Source organism: Scardinius erythrophthalmus, assembly GCF_964197995.2.
Source record: "Scardinius erythrophthalmus genome assembly, chromosome: 2".
Taxonomy (NCBI): Eukaryota; Metazoa; Chordata; class Actinopteri; order Cypriniformes; family Leuciscidae; genus Scardinius; species Scardinius erythrophthalmus.
In genome coordinates, this window is record NC_138222.1 from 10,954,602 (window position 1) to 10,978,330 (window position 23,729).

At 34.6% G+C, this 23,729-nt stretch overlaps 1 protein-coding gene across 3 annotated transcripts in view; it reads left to right on the forward strand.

Annotated features, from left to right (window-relative positions):
* Positions 1-23,729, forward strand: part of lrp4 (low density lipoprotein receptor-related protein 4) — a 109,909-nt gene that overhangs the window by 84,700 nt on the left and 1,480 nt on the right. Inside the window, exons 20-38 of one of the 3 annotated variants that reach the window (XM_081391666.1) lie at positions 1,173-1,374; positions 1,465-1,654; positions 3,507-3,638; positions 9,114-9,254; positions 9,342-9,428; positions 9,548-9,719; positions 10,888-11,050; positions 11,611-11,836; positions 13,163-13,466; positions 13,676-13,894; positions 15,780-15,914; positions 18,277-18,385; positions 18,626-18,818; positions 20,968-21,081; positions 21,904-22,006; positions 22,094-22,158; positions 22,249-22,336; positions 22,439-22,580; positions 22,861-22,938. In XM_081391666.1, the coding sequence (XP_081247792.1) occupies positions 1,173-1,374; positions 1,465-1,654; positions 3,507-3,638; positions 9,114-9,254; positions 9,342-9,428; positions 9,548-9,719; positions 10,888-11,050; positions 11,611-11,836; positions 13,163-13,466; positions 13,676-13,894; positions 15,780-15,914; positions 18,277-18,385; positions 18,626-18,818; positions 20,968-21,081; positions 21,904-22,006; positions 22,094-22,158; positions 22,249-22,336; positions 22,439-22,580; positions 22,861-22,902 (2,827 nt within the window). In that variant the 3' untranslated portion in view covers positions 22,903-22,938. The remainder of the gene's footprint in view (positions 1-1,172; positions 1,375-1,464; positions 1,655-3,506; positions 3,639-9,113; positions 9,255-9,341; positions 9,429-9,547; positions 9,720-10,887; positions 11,051-11,610; positions 11,837-13,162; positions 13,467-13,675; positions 13,895-15,779; positions 15,915-18,276; positions 18,386-18,625; positions 18,819-20,967; positions 21,082-21,903; positions 22,007-22,093; positions 22,159-22,248; positions 22,337-22,438; positions 22,581-22,860; positions 22,939-23,729) is intronic. The other 2 variants (XM_081391664.1, XM_081391665.1) reach the window with 2 other exon arrangements.

The following is a 23,729-nucleotide window of genomic DNA, read 5'->3' on the forward strand; positions in this document are numbered from 1 at the left end:
ACCTTGGCGCTACTAGCACCGTGCTCTACAGAAATGCTTAAAATATTAAAAAACGTATGAATTCAAATATAAAGTAACACTTTACTTGAAGCCTTTATGTATAATGCATTATAAAGGTATTCATAATGTACATTATAATGCATTGTATCTTTCCATAAATAATTGTAACCAAAGTTAAAGGAGAACTCCGGTCAATTTTAACATTGAGCTCATTTTTTTGTACATTTGGAGTGCTGTCAATACAGAGAACAACGACAAAAATCGGTGTTGCCTACACCGAGTTATTCTATTTTTAAAATTTGCACCCTATTGACTTCAATGGGGCAAGTAGTAAGCCTGCTTTTAGCCTCTTAACATCCTTGATGTGTCATTACAAGTGCACAGAAAATGTGAGTGATTCCTTCCGAGTGAACACGAGTGAATCTGACTGCAGTAGATGTTAGAGATATTAATAAAAATGAAGTTAATTCAGCCAGCGCTCATACCTCTGTTTACATCCTGTTTTCGGTGGAAGGCCATAGTAATCGATTGTCGAGTTCACGCGCGTGATCATAGGCACTAAACCTATGTGCGTGAACTCGACAATCGATTACTATGGCCTTCCACCGAAAACAGGATGTAAACAGGTATGAGCGCTGGCTGAATTAACTTCATTTTTATTAATATCTCTAACATCTACTGCAGTCAGATTCACCCGTGATCACTCGGAAGGAATCACTCACATTTTCTGTGCACTTGTAATGTCACATCAAGGATGTTAAGAGGCTAAAAGCAGGTTTAGTACTTGCCCCATTGAAGTCAATAGGGTGCAAATTTTAAAAATAGAATAACTCGGTGTAGGCAACACCGATTTTTGTCGTTGTTCTCTGTATTGACAGCACTCCAAATGTACAAAAAAATGAGCTCAATGTTAAAATTGACCGGAGTTCTCCTTTAAACTGCATTATAATTTTTTGCAGATTCCTTGTTACATAGGAACATGTTTTTTTGCGTTATAATTTCTAAAGGTGTAACAATGAATAGAGAAGTATTGTAATGTATTATAAGGTGCATTACAGGCTTTTTTAAGTGCAGCATATATAAAGGTTTCAGGTAAAGTATTGTAGTAGTAGTTGTGGATGTTTACACAACATAAAAAAGAACATAACCTTATTTGTTTTGTCTCATCATAGTTTCATGTACTGGACAGATTGGGGTGCAAATCCTAAGATTGAGCGTGCTGGTATGGACGCATCCAACCGCACGGTTATCATCTCAACAAACCTGACCTGGCCTAATGGGTTGGCAATCGACTACCACACCGAGAGGCTGTACTGGGCCGATGCTAGCATTAAGACCATTGAGTATGGCAACTTTGATGGATCTGGCAGACAGGTAGAAATGAGTGTGTGTGTGTGTTTCTTATTATTTAAATAGGCTAAAGGTTGCAATTCATTCTTTCCTGCTCATTCTTCTGCATTGAAGGTGTTGATTGGCAGTCAGTTGCCTCATCCGTTTGGTTTGACACTTCATGAAGACAGAATTTATTGGACAGACTGGCAATCCAAGAGCATCCAAAGTGCTGACAAGCTTACTGGTTTGGACCGAAGAACGCTGGCAGAAAACCTTGAAAACCTCATGGACATTCACATGTTCCACCATCATAGAACTACAGGTAAAATGGCACAATAGAGTTATGTATCAATAATCACAACTGTCATTATCACAATAGAACAATAATTTAATCAGTAATACTGGTACGAAATATACAGTACAGTAAAAAGTTGGACATATTGTTGCACTCTGTGCACTTTCTGATGTTCTCTCAAACTACATCATGAGGTTCATCCTGAGTTGCTTTTTAAGTAGTATTGAATGAGTTCAGTTTTGCAGTAGTAGTATCATATAGTATTGAATGGTTGCTTTGCCCTCGCTGTCCAGTCCAGTAAAAAACAAAAAAACAAAACACTTTATTTTACATTGTCTTATGTTTACATGTACTTACTATAATTGTTACATGTATAATTATATGCAGCTACCTAAACCAAACCATAATCGCATGTAGTTAAAAAATATTACTCAGTACTTAAATGCATAATTACACTGTAATAAGGACACCTTAAAATAAAGTGTAACCAAAAAACTTTTAAAGTTTAACTAATTTTATGCATAAGCCTTACACTGTGTTCTAACTGGACGTAACCCCTTGTGAAAAAGTGCGCTTGAATGTGCACTTCTAGTGTACTTCAATTCAAGTACATTATATGAAATCTTTACTTTACTTTTACAAAAGGGCCACTAATGTGTTGTTAGAGTACACTTTCATGACCGTTTCTTATACACTTAACACACTTAAGTAAAAAGTGCCCATTTTAATAGTGTCAGATTATATTTTACTTAAATATACATTTTAAATCATTGTTTTAATAATCTTTAGTCATGCTTTAAAGAAGTACACTTATTTGTTGAAGTATACTTGACTAACATACTAAAGCACATGTACAGTAAAGTACTTGATTCAAATTTTAACTGTAGTTTGTTATTTGATATTACATTTAATGGTACTGTAATTGTACTAAATTGCAACTGTATAGTTACAAATGTATTTAAATACATGACATACAAGTTTCAATAGAAATGACATTAAAGCATATTGTAATTTACCATTTATGCGTGTCAGTACATTTAGCACTACATTTTAACCATATTTCAAAGACATTTTATGAAAAGAAATGTGAAGATGTACTTAAAGTACATTTAAAAGTAAATTTAAACAATAATACATTTTCATTTAAATTAAAATCTTAAGTGTCCAAAAACTTAAAATTCAGTTCACACAAGTGTTCTTTTAAAGTATATTATTTTTTATTTATTTATTTTTTTCAGTAATGATTAACTGTTTTATGATTGATTGTGTCACGTACCATTTGGGCAAACAAATGGCTTGTTGCAAAAATCTCGCATCCCACCTGTTAAGACACAATGTTAGACACAATGAATCAGATTCCAATTGTTTAAATTCAGTCAAGTTTGACTAGGGGTGTATTAACATATCTGAACTTGTGTTGCATGTGTGTTATTGCATATTTGAAAATATTTCAGTGTAAGCTATTTTTAAGGGCTTTAATGGCTAAAATGTTTACATACTCTGTAAGTTAGTTTTAATGTTGTATATCCAGCACGTCAAATTATGTTAATGCCTTAACTCTATTCTATACATTCAAGTAAAATAAGCTAAGTATAATTCATTTTTAAGTTGGCATCCCGTTGACAACTGAAATTCACACACATGCCTAGCAGATATGTGTTAAAGAGGAATGTGGGTCTCTGCCATATCCAATGTCTTGGGTTTTCAGACAGCGGATTAAGGCCAGTGATAACTGATCTTCAGTCTGGAGTCTCATTCGTGTATTATGATCTACCGGGACACCCAGAGGCCTGATAGGCATCTGTTACATCTGATTGAACGTCCATTTCTTCCCCTTTCTCTCTCACCTGTCTCCACTTTTTTTCCTTTCTGTCTAAAGTCCAGACGCCCTGTTCGGTGAATAATGGTGGCTGCAGTCACCTTTGCCTCCTGGCTCCTGCTCCCAAAGCCTCAAGCTGTGCATGTCCCACTGGTATCAACCTACAGGCGGACGGCAAGACATGCACTCACGGTAATGCCGAAAGTCCATGCTACTTTACCCATCTCGAATATCTAAGGACCCAGCAATAACTGCTCATTCAGTAGCCATAAATCCACAATTGAGATGAAATTTAATGAAATGGCTGCAGGTGTTCTTTGCTTTTGGGATTCCAGGTGACAGTTCAGTCCATAGTTTTTTGTTGCAAGGACAGTAGAATCTTTGAAATTTGAGGCTCATTTTGAGTTGCCTTAGGGGTTTAGGGGTCACCGTAATGATGTGTCAGTGATGATGATGTCATGGTGCATGTCTGAAGGCGAGAGTCACTGACTGAAAACCATTTGGTTGGTTTCAGTAGAATTCAGTAGTGGATTTGTCTCTTTTTGCTCAACTTAACTGGCATCATTTAATGCCATCGATCAGATTTGATTGGGTAGGCTTTGTTCTATTTACACTTACACATAGGGTACAACGGGGCTAAAGCCGCATTTGACTTCATTCTCTTTGAAACTAATAGATGGCACAAACATTCAAATATTTTGTCATGCAATACTGTCCACAGCCATTTTTTGGGGGAATAAAATGTTGTATAAAATCAGGAAAATTATACATGAACAAACCCCTCTGTAAAAACCTTCAGAATATAGATAAGAATAAAACTGTAAAGTTTGGTATATGTAAGTTTTACTGAAGTGGCGATTTCTGGCTCAACATAGGGGTAAAAACTCATTTTGAGAAAACGGCCTTTAGATATATACTGTTATTGAAATCTACAGATGCAAATAGTTAAAGTGCTCTAAAAGATACAGTTAAAAGTCTATTTTGGAAGTTTTCTGTCCACTAGTCAAAAAAAAAAAAAAAAAAAGCAGAAAATCTAAAAATTGACGGATGCATGAAAAAACACAGTTTTTGCCTGTAGTGTCTCGCCTTAAAACAGAAAAAAATAAAACAGAATTTGGGAAAAAATAAAACGGATTTCATAGGGTCCTAAATGTGCATCAGGTGTGTTTTGCTTTTTTATGTTTTTAATTAATTTATGAAGCCACTTTAAACTTTTTCGTTACATATTGTAATATTATAATAGCTCACTCTAGAAATGCACCGATACAAACAACCGCCTACTGCGCGCCACGTCGATGACAAACCTGCGTGAAGTTGGCCCCCCACCCAACGCAAAACGTCGTCAAACTATGCTCAATCGTTTGTGCTCCGTTTGTGCTGGTTTGTGCTGTAAAAATTTTCGTTTGTGCTGCTTCGGTTTTTTAGATATTTAAAATTATATTTTTAGGTCATTCTGAGGTCACTCAGCCCCCCCACATGCTCCAAATTCACCCAAAATAGTCTTATTCGTTTGTGCTTCGTTTGTGCTGGTTTGTGCCGGTAAAATTTTCGTTTGTGCTGCGTTGGGTTTTAAAATATCAGAAATTGAATTATAGACGATGACGTCACCAGCCCCCCCACATGCTCCAAATTCACCCAAAATAGTCTCGGTCGTTTGTGCTTCGTTTGTGCTGTTTTGTGCCGGTACAATTTTCGTTTGTGCTGCATCGGCATTTAAAATATTAGACAATGAATGAAAGCGAATTATAGACGGTGACTTCACCAGCCCATTAAATGACGGTGACTTCAACCAGCCTGCATCTTCGTGAGCGCACCACAGAGAAATGCACATTTCATACATAAGCAGAGAGCAGTCTGTTTTCTTTCGTTTTGAATTGTTCTGTTTAAAAGTAGACATGTCTGTGATGCAAGTAGGCCTAGGCGCTGAGTTTCGGTTCATTTATGAGACCAACTGCAGTTTAGGCACCGGCGCCTCTATGTCCTGATTATCTATTGTCTGATATAGGCCTATTTACTTCTTATTTTGCCTATTAAATCCTGGCATTTGGTAGATGAAACAATGATTAAAATTAAGATACAATTAATACAAAACGAATTTCACCTTAAAGAAAGGCTTTGTGCTTTCTGTTTGAGGTCTCTGTGAAAGTTTTAAAGCAGTCTTTTAGTGCCGTTTTTAGAGCGGTCAGTCCGTAACGCAGTTCTCCGTCCATTACATTGTTTTTTCCTCATAAATGCAAACACGAAAAATTAAATAAAATGAATAATTTATATTCTGCGGAGAGACAACGCTTCTTCATCCGGTAGGTAGGCTAGTATTACTTTTGGTTTGCGCAGTGTAATTCATAGAATTACAAAAAAAATGTAACGCACATACTATTTCCCTTATAAATATAAAACGCATGAGTAGACTGATATTTTTCTAATGTCTGGACTCCTTTATTAAGGGAGAAGCCTATGGATATATAACAGACGTTTCAGTATATTGGTATTAAGTGCATTTTCTGATAATTTATATGCGCAAATGTCACGTCCATAACGCTGGAATTGACCAATTTTAAAGAATTTATCCTCAACTATTTTTGTGGTGTAAGTCTATGTATTTTATAATGTTAACTTCAAATAATAGTGATATGAAGATGTAGTAGCATTGGATCTGGACTCTGGAGTTGGAAGGGGTTAGAAATGTTAAGTTCTACTTCTGTAGTTATTTTGGTGAAAGTAACTGGAGTAGCTAATGCATTACAATTCTGAGACAGCCTTTATTGTAAGGTAAATAATTACCTTTAAATAAAAGTAATAAAGTAATCTGTAATGTATTACAGTTTGGGAGTGCTGCTGATATTGTGAAAAATTATTAGCCTATAAATAGATATTTTCATATAATTAATATTTTAATGTTTTAATATAATTCAAATGTAATTTATTCCTGTAATGTCAAAGCTGAATTTTCTGCATCATTACTCCAGTTTTCAATGTCACATTATTCTTTAGAAATCATAAGATGTTGATTTTGTGCTCAATTATTATTGGTGCTCACTGCTCAGTTAAGAAAGGCTCTTATTTTGTATTGTATTTTGTATTATTTTAATAAATATTGTTTTATTTGTGTGTTTTTTTATGTTTAATATTTTTTGTGGAAAATAAAATTTTTGATAAATTTTTCACTTTTGATTAATTTAATCCGTTTCGGTCTTACCTTGTTACTTCAACTAGCTACTGTAAAAAAAAAAAAAAAAATTATATATATATATATATATATATATATATATATACGTTTTGCAGCACACACGAAGACAAACGAATGAGCATGTTTGGGGTGAATTTGGAGCAGGTGGGGGGCTGGTGAAGTCACCGTCTATAATTCGCTTTCATTCAGTGTCTAATATTTTAAATGCCGATGCAGCACAAACGAAAATTGTACCGGCACAAAACAGCACAAACGAAGCACAAACGACCGAGACTATTTTGGGTGAATTTGGAGCATGTGGGGGGGCTGAGTGACCTCAGAATGACCTAAAAATATAATTTTAATATCTAAAAAACCGAAGCAGCACAAACAAAACTTTTTACAGCACAAACCAGCACAAACGAAGCACAAACGATTGAGCATAGTTTGGGTGAATTTGAAGCATGTGGGGGGGCTGGTGACGTCATCAACAATAATTGAATGTAAAATATTTTAAAACCCAACGCAGCACAAACGAAAATTTTACCGGCACAAACAGCACAAACGAAGCACAAACGAATGAGACTATTTTGGGTGAATTTGGAGCATGTGGGGGGGCTGAGTGACCTCAGAATGACCACATAATATTATTTTAATATCTAAAAAACCGGAGCAGCACAAACGAAACTTTTTACAGCACAAACCAGCAGAAACGAAGCACAAACAAACGAGACTATTTTGGGTGAATTTGGAGCATGTGGGGGGGCTGGTGACGTCATCGTCTATAATTCAATTTCTGATATTTTAAAACCCAACGCAGCACAAATGAAAATTTCACCGGCACAAACCAGCACAAACGAAGCACAAACGAACAAGACTATTTTGGGTGAATTTGGAGCATGTGGGGGGCTGAGTGACCTCAGAATGACCTAAAAATATTTTTTTAATATCTAAAAAACCGAAGCAGCACAAACGAAAATTTTTACAGCACAAACCAGCACAAACGGAGCACAAACGATTGAGCATAGTTTGACGACGTTTTGCGTTGGGTGGGGGGCCAACTTCACGCAGGTCGATGACCTCACCACATATCCGTAAAACACCCGCTCTGCGACACTAGTAGTTTCATGGGGTCTACCACCCCTCCCTGAAAAAAATCCTAGGGGAAACACTGCTTTAGTAATTCAGATTTATTTCTGTCAAAATAAGTGAATATATTGTTATTAATTGCCGTGTTGTGTTCTTATAAATACCTATTGTGAGTGATAATACAGTTACTAGCCTCTATAAATGCATCATTGATGGCTTTAAGTAAAGTGAAATCATAGGATGCAATGTTAAGAAATCATGAAGATAAACCGCTATAAGCAATACCATGCATATTGAGGAGGAGATATAGATTTTAACAAATCAAAATAACCATTCATGACCTTAAGTAATTTATAAAAATAATATAAATAACTATAACTGTTCTTCTAATGCAGTAAAGGTCTTAATGAGTCTATAAATATATTTATAGAATAGTAATACTTATAAATAATATGAATGGGGCTATTCATTATAAGCATGGTCTTCATAGAAAGTGTTACCGTGAAAAACTCATTTTTCTTAAGGTGTGCCTTTAGCCTGTTGTACCTACAGTAAATGGGACCTACAGTACTATTCCTGTGCATGCAATTAAGAAGTTATTTTTTGTCATTATGATAATGATGCACTACATAAAAATAGCCCGTCTTGTTGGCAAGGGCTATTTACACTAGCTTGTAGCTTCACCCACCATTTTCTTGAGTCAGACAAAATTACAAAAGAAACCATAAGGATTACTGGAACAGTAACGTGGAGAGTAGACATGACACATTTGGTAAAATGATGTTTTGTGGTAATGAACACTTTATTACATTATTGTGAATAATTATAAATACCATATTATGAATTTAGATTTTTCGAATGCATTTTAGAATGCTTCTTTTCCATCAACCGTTCAAAAATCTGTGTGGAACGAGTGAAGGAGACAGACTGAATAAAAATGCACATTCAGTCTCTGACAGAATGAAGGCACTTATGGAAAGGCAGAAATAATGTGGTTGCCCTGGTTACCCGTAAAACTAAACAGGCTGTGCAACTTTCTGTTTCTGACACCCGCTTGTCACAGAAGAAAGGAAGTCAAACAGTGCTTGCATGTTTTTAGATTTTTGTATTCGGTATGGTGTTTATCAAACAACACCCAATACTTAAAGACTTAATATTTAATTTCAAACATTGGTTTTCATTTAAAATATTTTTACAATTTAATCTGGACTAAAACATGCCAAATATCTGATATGTTCTATGCCAGATATCTCTAATGTTCTGATTCTTTATTATTGTTCTTTAGAAATATATTTGTTTGCACTTTTAGTTTGAAACATGTTTACTTTTAACATTTAACAATGCACATATATTAAAAAGTTACTTCATTATTAAAAACGAATCCTTCCTTATTATTCTCTCTTGTCTTACAGCAATGAACAGCTTTCTTATCTTTGCCCGGCGAACAGACATCAGAATGATTTCTTTGGACATCCCATACTTTGCTGATGTTGTTCTGGCGGTCAGTGTGTCTATGAAGAACACGATTGCCATTGGAGTGGATGCCGTAGAAGGTACAAGGAAATTCTCGATATATAGACACTTTTGCATATAACGCTTATTCAGGGAAAATCATTTTGGATATTTTCATGCTTCTGCAGGTAAAGTGTACTGGTCAGACAGTACATTAAAGAAAATCAGCAGAGCCAATATCAATGGTACAGAACATGAGGACCTTATTTCAACTGGTAAGGGACTATATTAAAACTACAGTTACCCTCAAAACTACGCACAGTAATTGTATTGAATTACTTTTATCCAGTTGCTCAACTTTCATTGATTTGAAGTGTTTCCCCCTCTCTTTCAGGTCTAATGACCACAGATGGTCTGGCGGTGGATTCAGTGGGCAGAAAAATCTACTGGACTGACACCGGGACAAACCGCATTGAGGTTGCTAATCTCAATGGCTCAATGAGAAAAGTGCTTGTGTGGCAGAACCTGGACAGCCCTCGTGCAATCGCCCTGTTCCATGAGATGGGGTAAATGCCCTACACTGTTTTGACTCCAAACAATTCATTTCAGACCAGATTTTGTAGATAAAAAATAAATAAATAAATAAATAAATAAATATTATATATATATATTCTTAAAGATAGATAAATTCCTATTCCTTATATAATACGCTTTAGTAAACTTTTAAACAGAATACTCATCATACACTTATTACTTTAAAAGATTTTACTTATATGGGAACTGAATGTGATTGATTTGATTTTGATTGCAATTAAATAAAAATGTATTATAGTTTAAATTGATATTAAATGTAATTAGCTGAACTTTGGTTTGCTTTTATACCCACTTTTTTCCTAATTACTTCTATTTATGGAAAACTAAAATATTCCTTAATGTAATTTCTATTAAAACGTATGTCGTGTTCTGTTAAAAATGTATGTCATATATTTAAATATATTTGTAATTACGCATTTGTAGTGAAGTTGCAATTTAGTACATATGTTAACTTTAACTATAGTTAGTTAATCAATATTACATTTAAAGTACTTTACATGTGCTTTAGTATGTTAGTCAACACATCAAAATAAGTGTAAAAATTATTAAAGCAATTTTTTTAAATGCACTTAAAAGTAAAACTTTTAATTTGACTTTGTTACAAAGTGCACTTTTTAAGTGTACTTAAGAGTGTTAGTAAATGTTCTCTTTAATTACACATAAGTGGCCTTTTATTTCATTAATATATTATCTGCTCAAACAATTTTAGGAATATACTATTAAGATTTAAAGTACATTACAAGTGCACATTCAAAACAATGCGCACTTGTTTTTTACAAGGGTAGAACTGAATGAGTGAGGAGGACTTTGAAGTCAGGTGGTATTTTTAATAACTTTTATTATATTCTGGTTCTGAAAGCATTTGATTGGACAAAATTCTACTTTTTTTCTGGGTCCGTATTCCTAGAAAGTGGAGAGACTGTAATATTAAATGTCAATGTTTAGAATTATACTTTGCACCTTCAAGCTAATCAACAGACTAAAACTAAAATGTTCATTTAAAGCCAGCTGCAAAAGACCCTCTTAATTCAAGAAAACCCCTCAGTGATTATAACTATGGGGTTTCTTTAAATAAGGGGTTTCTTGCAGCTGGAAACAGGCACAGTATGTAATGATTAACAATATAAAATCTGCTTTGAGGTACATGTACTGGACTGACTGGGGTGAACATGCCAAGCTGGAGCGCTCCAGTATGGATGGTTCAGATCGTGTAGTTCTGATCAATAATAATCTCGGCTGGCCTAATGGACTTGCCATAGACAAAGCTGGTTCACAACTGCTCTGGGCTGATGCACATACTGAGGTTAGTGTCTAGCAATGATGCACACGTTTCTGCATGAGTTTGAGTTCAGAAAGACTTGAATGTCTAGTAGTGTTTGATCCTCAGTCGTTTAATGTATAATGGAAATCTGATTAGATTTTAACTTTATAGCCTGACATATGAAATAATAGTCAGAAATATCACCTTTTTTTAATGGAAAAGCGTATGAACCTTTACACAAATCAAAAACTTAAAAACAAATTGCATGTGTTTGAGTATCATATGCTCAGCTTTTATGGCTTATACACTATGATATAGGAGAAAATGGAGAATGCTTGCATTGTGAATGATGACATCTTTATAACAGTATAACATAGATTGTGTACAAAATATTTTAAGTGTTAATCGTGTTGATAATTTAGTCTTGGAAATTTGCATAAAAAGTATGATACAGTTGGCTTTATAGGGTTAAAGGTCATGTAGTGTATTCCAGCCTTTAGTGTAACACCTTGTTCAAGTTTCCCTACAGAGGAATGAAAAGACTTATATAAATGCTTGCTGGTTGAATTAAATAAAATAATCTAATCTTTTTGAACCTTTAGCGGATAGAAGCATCTGATCTTAATGGTTCAAACCGGAAGACCCTGGTGTCTCCTGTGCAGCACCCGTACGGCCTCACTGTGTTGGGACCGCACATGTACTGGACCGACTGGCAGAGCCGCAGTATTCATAGAGCTGACAAGGGAACTGGAGCAAACACCATCACAGTCCGCTCCAACTTACCTGGTCTCATGGACATCCAGGCTGTTGACCGCGCAAGACCTTTGGGTAGGTTACAAAGTAGTACAGTGTTGTTATTTTTATTTATTTTTTGTCTTGTGTTCATTCTCAAAGCCTTTCGCATTGTGCATCAAATAGCCTTCATGTTTAAAAAAAACAGTAGACACGAAAAATAATTTTCAGCCATTTTTAGAACCAAAATTTGTGTTTTGTCATGATCTAAAACTTTTTTTAAAAATGTTAATCATTAATTTAAATAAATCTGAAATAAAATAACAATATTAGATTTTGTAATAAATGTAAAAAATAATAAGTATTAGAAATATTATATTAGAAAACTTAAATGACAATAAGAAATTTTGTTTTGGCAGCTAAATTAATTCATATTATTTTAAAATTACTTAAGAAATTACTAGCCGTAAAATGACTAAAACTGAAATCGAAATGATCAATTAAAGCTAAATAAAAAAAAAGTAATATAGAAAATAGAAAATAATAAAAATGACAAGCACACAAAATTACTATTAATACAATTTAAATAAAATGAAAACATTGTATAAAAAAAAAAAGCTACAAATACACTGCCCGGTAAAAAAAAACAAAAAACAACAAAAAAAAAAAGTTGCTTGTGTTTGAATTTAAATAGGCAAATACTTCTTCAAATAGATCTGGAGTCTTCAAGATCTTGACCAGAAATTGATGCACCTCTTGATGGAAAAAAAATGTTTTGATCAATATTTGGTCAAGATCTTGTATTGTCAATGCAAGAGTCCAGCACTCTGTAAAGTCTTTCACTGAATTTAACTCTGGACCCAGAGGTGCCAATTCATGAGTGAAAATGATTCTTCATGCTCCCTCCAAACCATTCTTTCACAATTTGAACCTGATGAATCTTGACATTGTCATCCTGGAATATGACCAATATGAATATGGAATATGGAATATGTCTTCCTACATGGTGGTTTAAGAATTGAAAAGCTACACACTCCATCAGTTACGGTTAGAAGAACTGTTGCCAAATATATAACATGCTAGAAACATAATAATCAAAGCAATGATGATCCAATTATAGACTTTTTTTAATATATATTTGCCTATTTAAATCCAAAAAGCGACGTGTTTTTTGTGTGGGCAGTGTAGTATAGAAGTAATATTAAAATAACACTGATTATTTGTCACAGAAAGTGCTTGCTAAATGTAAATGAACCATTAACCACCTGAACCTTTATATCCTTTTTCCAGTAAATAATTACAACAATGTGCTTGAAGTAATTGTTAATAATGGTGTGCAGTTCAAGGCTTAGCGAAGCTTGGCATATAATAAAACAAAAAAGATGGTACTTTTTGGCATGATCGTCCTTCCTGTTCCTGCAGGCTTCAATAAATGCGGCAGGAGGAACGGCGGCTGCACTCACCTGTGCCTTCCTCGGTATAATGTGACGTCTTGTGCTTGTCCCACGGGTATTCTGCTGAAAAGTGACGGAAGGTCATGTGACAATTTGCCTGAAACATACCTGCTGTTTTCGAATCGCATCAGTGTTCGACGAATCTCTCTAGACACTAATGACCATACAGACGTGTACGTTCCTGTGCCCGAGCTGCAAAATGTTATTTCCTTGGACTATGACAGCGTGGAGAGGAAACTGTACTATACAGATGTGTCTCTGGATGTTATCAGGTATGATGTCTAATACTAAAATGAATCATTAGTCTTGAAATATATATTTTTTACTGCAGTAGTGGCATGCTATTATTTATCTTGCTAGTTACTGCAAGATTTTTCAAGGAAAGTTTTAAAAATCTCCACCCTGGCATTTACTTCTATTTTAAATGCGATGTATTGTTAAGCTCTCTTATATTATTTACACAATATTTCATTGTTTTCAGACGGGTAAATTTAGATGGCAGCAATATGGAAACTGTGATCAGTCATGGTCTGAAGACCACTGATGGACTTGCTGTTGACTGGGTCGCCCGCAACATGTACTGGACAGACACTGGCCGTAACACCATTGAAGTGGCTCACTTAGATGGCACATCTCGGAAAGTTCTGGTGAATAACAGTCTGGATGAACCAAGAGCTATCGCTGTCTTTCCTAGCAAAGGGTGAGAAAGGCAAACATATTATCATTTACTTCCAGTTCTGTTGATTTATGGATTTCTTTATATTTACATTTAAGGACCCGATATACTCACGGTGAAGTACTCATTCTTCACTTAAGGGTAAAAGAAGATTAAAACGTGACCAGCGGTATACTGTTAGCGGACATCTCGATGCCGTCTACACTGCTGAGAGTGGTGTTTACATAAATATGAAAATATGTCCTGCACGCTTTCCTCTCAATAAAAAGATAAGCACACAACAAAAAATGACACCGGTAAGAAAACCGCATTTAAAAAAGCATCTGATAATAGGGATGTGGATATGTTTGCACGAGCTCTGCAATTCGGTACTCCAGTCGTCACGTCATGTTTGTTTATGTAACACTTCATACGATAAATTTCTTCATAAAGCAAGCAGCTTTACAGTATTGAACATGAAAAAACAAAACCGTGTCAGTGTCTCTTTCAATTCTAATTAAAACTTTGGTTTTTACTATAAAGCAGCTCTCCAGTGTGTTCACTGTGTTTTACACTGGCAGTTTAGTTCGGAACGGGGCACGGTTCGCATGAAAAATTGGTAATGTGAAAGCTGTCACGCGGACCAAAGTACCGAACCTGATCTGTTTGCAAGCAGCAGAAAGCCGCCTTCATGCGACGGACATACAGTAAACCTCTAAGTGTCGTTTACTCAGCTGTGCATAATTGCACCAAATTAATAAAAAACACAATATATACTGACCACGTTCTTTTTTCTTTCATGCGGCGTGCACGTTTGTGATGTAAGATGAACACAAGTGCACCAGGGTTCGATAGAATCAAGTTGAGTGTGAAACCAGACGCTTTTACACTGGATTATGACACTCTTAGGCAAAAGAGGAAAATTAATTAAAGGGTAGTGTTTCGATAATGATTTTGTTGAAAGAGGGTATACATGTAGAAAAAAAAAATTAAACCCATTAATCCATATCAACAACATACAATGTAAAAACGGCCTTAGACTAACCTCGACGGACTGAACAGAAGAATTGAACTGGAGAAGAGTTACGTCAAAGGCGGCAGAGCCACACCCATCTATTACGTAATCAGCATGGACCAATAGTAGTTCGACTGTGTTTACCAGACAGAGCAAACTGTTCCGGAAAGTTCACTTTGGCAAGCTGTTTCAAAATCATGAAACGGACTCAAAACAAACCTATTTTGTTCGAAATGTCGTCACACCAGTTCGAAATGACTTCACACTTGTATACTTGTATAAGTATATTGGGGCCTTTATGCATCTGGCAAATGCTATTTTCTAAGTCTCTGGCAAAGAGACGTACATTGCATTGAAGGTATGCAATGTATCAGTTCATGCATTACCTGGAAATCAAACCCATGACATTGGCGTTGCTATCACCGTGCTTTACTGTTTGGGAAGAGAAAAAGAGAAATGTCAATATTATTCAATCCTGAAATGTATCTATAAATCCCTTAGTCTAATTCTAAATTGACAATTTTACCCAGTGTTTGTAGTTTGCATTTTCTATGTATTTTGAATACTTAGAGCAGTGGTGTGCGGTATGGAAGATTACACGCATGTATGAATGTATGGATGTATATATGTATGTTTGAGTAATATTATATTACACATATATGCATTATCATATTATTATTTTATTTCTAAAGTCTGGTTATTACAGTTGTAATATTTTCTTGATGAATCTCTAAGGAAAAATGGATGGTTAATTTTCTTTAGTTATTTTGTCTACGGTTGAATCTAGAATTCTGAAATTAGAATAAAGTAACGCATTAAGATTGCAGTTATTTAGAGAGAGAGAGAGAGAGAGAGAAGGGAGTTACTATATATAGTTACTAATGAATGCATTTCATCATTTTATTCTTTGGCAAGGTTCTTGTTCTGGACAGATTGGGGTCATATCGCAAAGATCGAGCGAGCGTACCTGGATGGCACTGACAGAAAAGTCCTCATTAACACAGATCTGGGATGGCCAAATGGCTTGACACTGGACTATGACACTCGCAGGTAAAAGAGGAGAATTAATTAAAAAGGGGGAGAGTTTCGATAATGATTTTATTGAATACACATGTATAAAATGGACCTTAAACCCATTAACCCATATCAACAAAATTCTGATGCACTTTTTAGGCCACATACACTGTCCAATGTTCCCTGTTGAGTGCATAATGCCTTTCTGTACAAACACAGTTTGGTCATTTATGGGAGTGACAACTGCATTCTATTACCAAATTCGCTGCATTAACAATAAATCCATATATGTTCGAACATTAAGTGATTGACAACTGTAAGTTATAAAAGGGTGTGACACTCAAACTGTCCTGTTCAAACAACAGGTTACATACAATATTTAAGTTTCTATTAAAATAGCTATGTTTACATCCAAAGTTGTGAATTTATCTTATGCTCAAAATTTGAATATCGCATTAAAACATTTGTAAATGAAGCTCAGTTTCCATCCCATGTGTTCAATCGAGCAAAATCCTCACTTGCTGGGAAATTTTTGTAAATATATGTAATAAAAATGTAAGTTGCTGCAGTCGAGGATCCATTGTGGCTCTTTAATCATACATTAGAAATTACTTGTGCCTTAGAGAGCGCAGACCAAATGCATTTTTGCATTTGGAAGCAGATACCCGTTGTTTGGGAATGCAGTCGTGTGAGACAGTTCTTGGAGGTCATTATACCAAATCATTTTGATGACAGACTTTGGCTCTGGCATTTCAGACTGACTAAAACAACGTTTGAGATGCTGTGTGACGAGATTTGCCCCCTGGTTAGTTCAGTTATCCAATCACATCCCTTTGTCGAGGCAAAGTCACGCAAGTTGACACACTGGGGGATTTATTCGGTTTCCATTGTTCGAAAAAAAAGTGATCTGCCTCAATTGAGAGCATACTTTTTAAAGTAAACCCATTAAGTAAATATCATAGATGGCAAGATCCATAAACATGGAAAGTTTTATCACAATTGACTCAACATACTTCCAAAAAGCTCAACAAAACAAGCCCAGATGAAGAGATTTGCAAGCACCAAAATAAGCCCAAATATGTGACCATATTAGAAAAAATAAGACCAAACATATATTTAGTGTTTGGCCTTATTTATAAGCAACCAGAAAACCTTCTGTCGTTGGCAATTTCCTGAAAAAAGTTAACTTTGCATATACTAATATTGCTTTGGTCAAATCAAACAGGTTGGCATTCATGCTTCTTGTTCACAGTCATGTTTATCACTATCTCAGTCATCGCAATTTCAAGGGTAATGCACACCGAATGATTTTTGGAGATTCACTACCACATTTAAACACTCCTATCACTAGATTGCAGTGTGTATGTGGCCTTAGATGAAACATACACACTATTTCTGTTTTTGAAAATCATTTTAAATTGTGTTCTCTTTTCTTTCTTTCTTCAGTTTTACACCTAGCTATACTTTTTCAATGCCACTTTACCACTAACATCAACTGGCTTTGACTGTTCAGGTACTTTCCATGAATAGGGTACAGTTAGTGTCCCATTTTGGGGAGAAATAAGGGAAACTGGCTACTGTAGTTCTGACTATTCATTTAGGTTAAATTTGCAAACTTACTTATTTAGTGTGTGTTTATACATTTCAATCATGACAACTCTCAAAATAAATGTACAAGGTTGTTATAGTTAACTAAAAGTAAAATAATTAAAAAATTTATTAAAATAAAATAAACAACCCTTTTTTCCCCTTTTTTGTCTATTTGTCAAGCAACATTTCTCATTTTAATTTAGTTTAATTTGATTTAGTTTTAATTTGTACTAAAATAACTAAAACTGAAATAAAATTAATAAAACTATATAGACAAAAAAAAATATAGAAAAATGTTATATAGATATTGTTTATAGAAAAACAAAAACTGCTACTAGAAAAACTAAAACTAAAAAATCGACATGACAAAATTACTAAAACTTTAAAATTAAAATGAAAACAGAAAATGTCAAAAAGATTTAAAAATATCGAAAACTATAGTAGTATCTCAATTATACTGAAATAAAACTATAGATTTGCCGCAAGTAGGATTGCCTTATATATTTATTTACTTGTGCTGTTTTCATTATAATAAAACAAACATTACATCACAAATTGTGATTTTAACAGTTTTTCGACATGTCCTAAATGTTGATAATTGCAAAAGCTGATTAAACATTTATTTTGAAATCCTGAGGCTTAATATCAGCATTTTCTAAAGGCACCTCTGACTTTGGACTTTCTTCATTTGCTTAAAAAGATGTCTTCCTTAAAGCATTTCAGACTCTATTTTGTACCATAATCATGGCAAGTACCTTCAAACATTTTGGAGAATTATCACTGAATTATCACATGATTTCATGTATAGGATCTTTTGGGTGGATGCACACTTGGACCGCATAGAAAGTTCTGACTTGAATGGCAAACTGCGTCAAATTCTCATCAGCCCCGTCTCACACCCGTTTGCCCTCACGCAGGTACCTTTCCCAATCTGATCCTCACCCTCACTTATCGACTCAATGTGTCTCACTCACATCACCTCCTGCTCCACTGACCCATCCTCTCTTCCACTTATGTCTCTGCATTAATAACCTTAGCATGATGTTCTCTTCCTTTGCATCTTTCCATTTTCTGATCCTCCTTTTTCTTCCCATCTTTCTCCACCCCCCCCCCCCCTCTCCCTTTTTTTTTTTTTTATCCCTTTTCTTTGTCTCCAGTTCAAACCGGTATACTCTCCTTTAACTCCTTTTTCCCGAATCTCACAGCAAGACCGTTGGATTTACTGGACGGACTGGCAGACCAAGTCTATTCAGCGAGTAGATAAGCATACAGGTCGTAGTAAGGAAACTGTGCTGGCTAATGTAGAGGGCCTCATGGACATCATAGTGGTGTCACCACAAAGGCAGACTGGTAAGATTGACTTATTCGGCCTTAATTGAAGAGCTCTACATGTTTTACTTTGAAGGGTTTTACAATTCTTATGCATATAACATCACATTCAAACATTTGGGAGAGGCACCTTATCTTTAAAGGGATAGTTCACCCAAAAATGAAAATTGTCATTTACTCACCCTCAAGTTGTTCCAAACCCATATGAGTTTCTTTCAAAATAAGAAGATATTTTGAAGATTGTTGGTAACCAGACAGTTGACACGGTAGCCATTGACTTCTATATTATTATTTTTTTCCTACTATGAAAGTCAATGGCTGCCGCTAACTGTCTGGTTACTGACATTCTTCAGAAAATCATCTTTTGTGTTCAACAGAAGAAAAAAAAAAAAAAAAAAACGGTTAGAAAAATGTTAAGCATCTTTACCAGTCCCTACACCGCAGTGGTTCTCAACCCTTTTGACCCGAAGGCCCTTGATATGGACTATTTCTGCTAGAAATTATGACAAAGCTGCTTGTTTTCAAGATTCTTTTATTAACTAAAAACACATGGGAGTATTGATTATATTCAGAAAATTATTTAAAGTTTTAGCAATTTTGTTTTTTTATATTTTTTATTTTAGCTTTCATTTATTCTTATTTTAGTGATTTTAGTACTTCAACTTCAACTTATTTCAGTTAGTTGCCAAGCTTTTTTTTTTTATATATAAGTTTTTAATTTTTGTTTTGTTTTCTATAAATTTGAATAACATATGTCTATATTCATCAGAATTTTGGCCTATGTAAACATACTCATTCAGAATATCCATTGGAAGTGAATATTCATTAATTATCCACAATTAATTTTGTCAGTTTAAAGATATTTGTTGTTCAATTAAAAGCAAGAAAAAGGAAAAATAATTTTTTATTATTATTTCTATTTCATTATTCAACATTATTATATTCTTGTTATATAAGAAATTATTTTCCATTAATGTCATGTTTTTTTTTATTTAAAAAAATCTAGTTTAACTTAGATTACGCTTTGATTTATTTTAATATATTAGTATAAAATGTATTAACTAAATACTTTTTAGTCATCTTGAGGACGCCTGGTTGAGAATCACTGCTATTCATAGTTTTCAGTCATGTGATGCCACGGAGACCTGGAGGGAAAAACATACATGGAACTGCAGCACAGACCTATCAATTATCCATCTCAAAAGAAGAAAAATAAAACCATGTGAACAAAATGCAAGTTTTGGGTGCTCGTGATCCATATACAGCATCTGCTGCAGTATTTCAACCACTAAAAACAGTGGGACGTTCTGAAACGCTTGACGTGAAAAACACTTAAAGTGCCTTAAAGTACTGAAACAGTGATAATAAAAGATCAAATTCAGTATAAATATTATTGATGATACATACTAATATACAGGTGAGCAGATGAGCCCAGAATATGAATGCAATGTGCTGAATGGTTAAGCGCTTTATTTATATTGGTTTATCTGCTTGCCTGTATAGTATGCATCATCAATAAGATGTATGCTGAATTTGGTCTTTTACTGCAGTATATTAGTACTTATCACAAACCTGGTAAAAATGACTGGCGGGCAATGTAGCCTTGTTTTGCTCTCCAGGTGGGCTTTCCTAGGGTGTGACGTCACATGAAAACTATGAATGCTGCAACATTGGCTTTTGTATTTCGCTTAAAATTGAGTAGCTTCCTCTCTGAATGAAATTCAGATTAAATGATTTTTGTAAATTTTTAAAAAAAAAATTGTTTGGATTCTTTGGGGAAATGTTATACATAAATCCTCTGATGGTCTTTGCCTGTGGTCCAAAACAGTGTTTCCCAGTCCTGATCCTGGAGCCCTAAAACATCACTGCATATTTTGTATGTCTCCCTGTTCAAACAAATACGATTCAACTCATCAGCTCTTTAGAGGAGACGGGAGACTTCCAAAATGTGTCATGGACCAGAGCTGGAAAACACTAGTCTCATATATGGTCTTTTGTTTGATTTAAATACAAAGAATGTTGCCTCTATGGTGTAGTTTTATCATATGCAATATGTTCAAGATATTTTCAAGATTGTTAGTGGTGCATGAACAGTGAGCACATTAATGTGATTAAATGTTATAGTTGCCATTCAAACATATTAGTAACGTTTACAATCCTTTCTTTCAAGGCACAAATTATTGCAGTGTGAATAATGGGGGTTGCACACACTTGTGTCTTGCGAAGAGCAACGGTTTTGTGTGTGCGTGTCCAGATGAGCCTGACAGCAGACCGTGCTCTACAAGTGAGTCCAACACGCACAGGAATCACTGTTGAACATTGAGATGGCACAAATGAATAATTATATTAATGATATGACTGCATTTACTTCTACCTGATTACCATTTTAGTGGTATGTACTGTTACAGTATTTGTGAATATTTTATATATATATATATATTTTTTTTTCAGTTTTCACTTCAATTTTAAGTTTGTTGTGATTTAAAAATAAATACAAAATTTATCATGTACTCTTTTTTTTTTTTTTTGTTTTTTTTTTATATATTTCTATTTAGCTTTTATTTATTTTTAGTAATTTTAGTTTTTCAACGTATTTCAGTTAGTTGCTAAGGAAACTATTTTTAAATTGAATTTAAAATTTTCATGTATTATTTATATAATTAAACTATTTTTAATTGTTTCAGTTTTGTTTTCTAGAAATTTGATTGATAGCTTACATATGCCTGTATAAATAAGAATGAACGCTCATTTCAAGTATCCATTTTAAGTGAATATTCATGTATGTTTGCATGTCCTTATTATTTATTATTAATAAATTAGCATAATTAGCCATTAGAGTTATCACTATTCCAATTCTGCCCAGTGTTATTTTTGTCATCGAGGGTTCAAATTAGTTTTTTAAATATATTTTCTATGTTCATTTTAATTTGAAAGTTTTATTATTTTTTGTTTGTTTGTTTTTGTCATTTGTAATAGTCTGTAGGGTTTTTTTTTATGTCTAAATTAGTTTTTATTAATTATTATTTCAGTTTTAGTTTATTTTAGTACATCAAGTTTCAAATAACCTTCCTACGGTATAATAACCCTGATTCTATCTCTGGACTAGTCTCTGGTTACATTCCCACGGCACCTGAGAAGGGCACCATGGGCACTCAGGCCCCTAAAAAACTCCCCACAGAGAAACCTCACAAAGGCCTGTCGGTTGTCAAGTAAGTCAGCTGCAACTATCCAGTCCAAAAAAAAAAAAAGGTTTTCTTTAAAGAATGAAGTCAAATCCAATCACTTTCTCCTCACAGTTGTACAGAAGCAAGTCTCAATCCAGAGGACTGCTCTCAGAACAATGTGGTGTCTGCACCTCGGGGTAAATGGATTACAATTCTGTTGTATTAGAATAATGAACATTATGAAGCAAGTGTGAATGAACATTTACATTTTGACTGTTTTTATAAAGATCAGAGCCCTCATATCAGCTACGTGATTGGAGGAGCTCTGTCAATTTTGGCGATCCTAATACTCATAGCTGCATTCATTATTTACAGGTAGGTCTCCAGGTTTTTATGAAGCACTTTATAAAGTTTCATGAATTAATTATTTTTCTCAGCTGCTCATACTAATTTTTTGTTGTTGTTTTTGCTCTCCAGGCACAAAAAATTCAAGTTTGCAGATCCAGGAGTCAGCAACTTGACTTACAGCAACCCTTCATACAGAACTTCAACACAGGAGGTTAAAATAGAAACTGCCCAGAAACCTGCAATAAACAACCAACTGCGATATAAAAAAGAGGTATTGTTTATCGTTCTTTCCGTTTTCACCTTCACATTTAGATGAATGTAATTTGTTGTTGATGTTGTTTGACATCAGCCAAGTCAAGTCACCTTTATTTATATAGCGCTTTATACAGTACAGATTGTTTCAAAGCAGCTTTACAGTGATTTACAGGAAAATCATGTTTTTTGGCTGTTGTTCATGACTGACATAATTGTTCTCATCATTTTGTGAGCGGTATTCGGATGTCTTTACAGAGTCCCCACTCATCTTTTTTTCCCCATGTTCTCCACGGCAGCTCAATCATCCTTACAACTCCCTTTCTCCTTTCATCTTTTGACATCCCCCTTTTATTTTCATCAGAATGGCAAACAAGGTAGTCCAAAAAATTGGGAAAATGTCCTTGCTTCCCTAATTTGAAGTCAAATCCAGCATCCCAACTTTTTCTTCGTGCATGTAATCAGCTTGAAAAGAATTTCTGCATGAACGTGCAAGCAAGATAGCATTTATAGATGAAATGATATAAAGAAGTATTTTCTTAGCCTGTACTGCCTGAGAAAGCATGAATTGTGAACCTTTTCTTTTGAAGTGCAGTGGTGTTGGTGGTGTTTTTCTTTATTCTTAAAGTCAGCATGAAATTAAAATGTACCTTATTTACTTTGTTAGTGCACATTACTAGCCTTGTGGTGAACAATTTATCCGTGCAAGTTGATTCTTTGCAATCTTTGATCAAAATCTGAAAATGTTCTTCCCTTCTGGAATAGCCGTCCTTCTCTGATGCCGTCAGTTTGACAGTTTGGACTGTTAGTCTGCTGCGAGCGGAGCTGAATTGAACGCCCACTTTTTCAAGATCTAATCAATTTTTCTCATGCAATATTCCGTTTCACTATGAAAGTACGTCACAAAAAGTCGGTCGCAACTTCCGGTTCACTGTGACTTTAATGCCCTATAAATAGAAATACTGTACTGTTTAAAATCAACATTAAAGAATAGTTCACTTAAAAATGGAAATGCTATCATCATTTACTCACCCTCAACCTGTTTGAGTTTCTTTCTTTCTGCTGAACACAAAGGAAGATATTATGAAGAATGTCGGTAACCAGACAGTTGATGGGCCCTATTGACTTCCATAGTTGGAAAAAAAAAAATACTATGGAAGTCAATGGG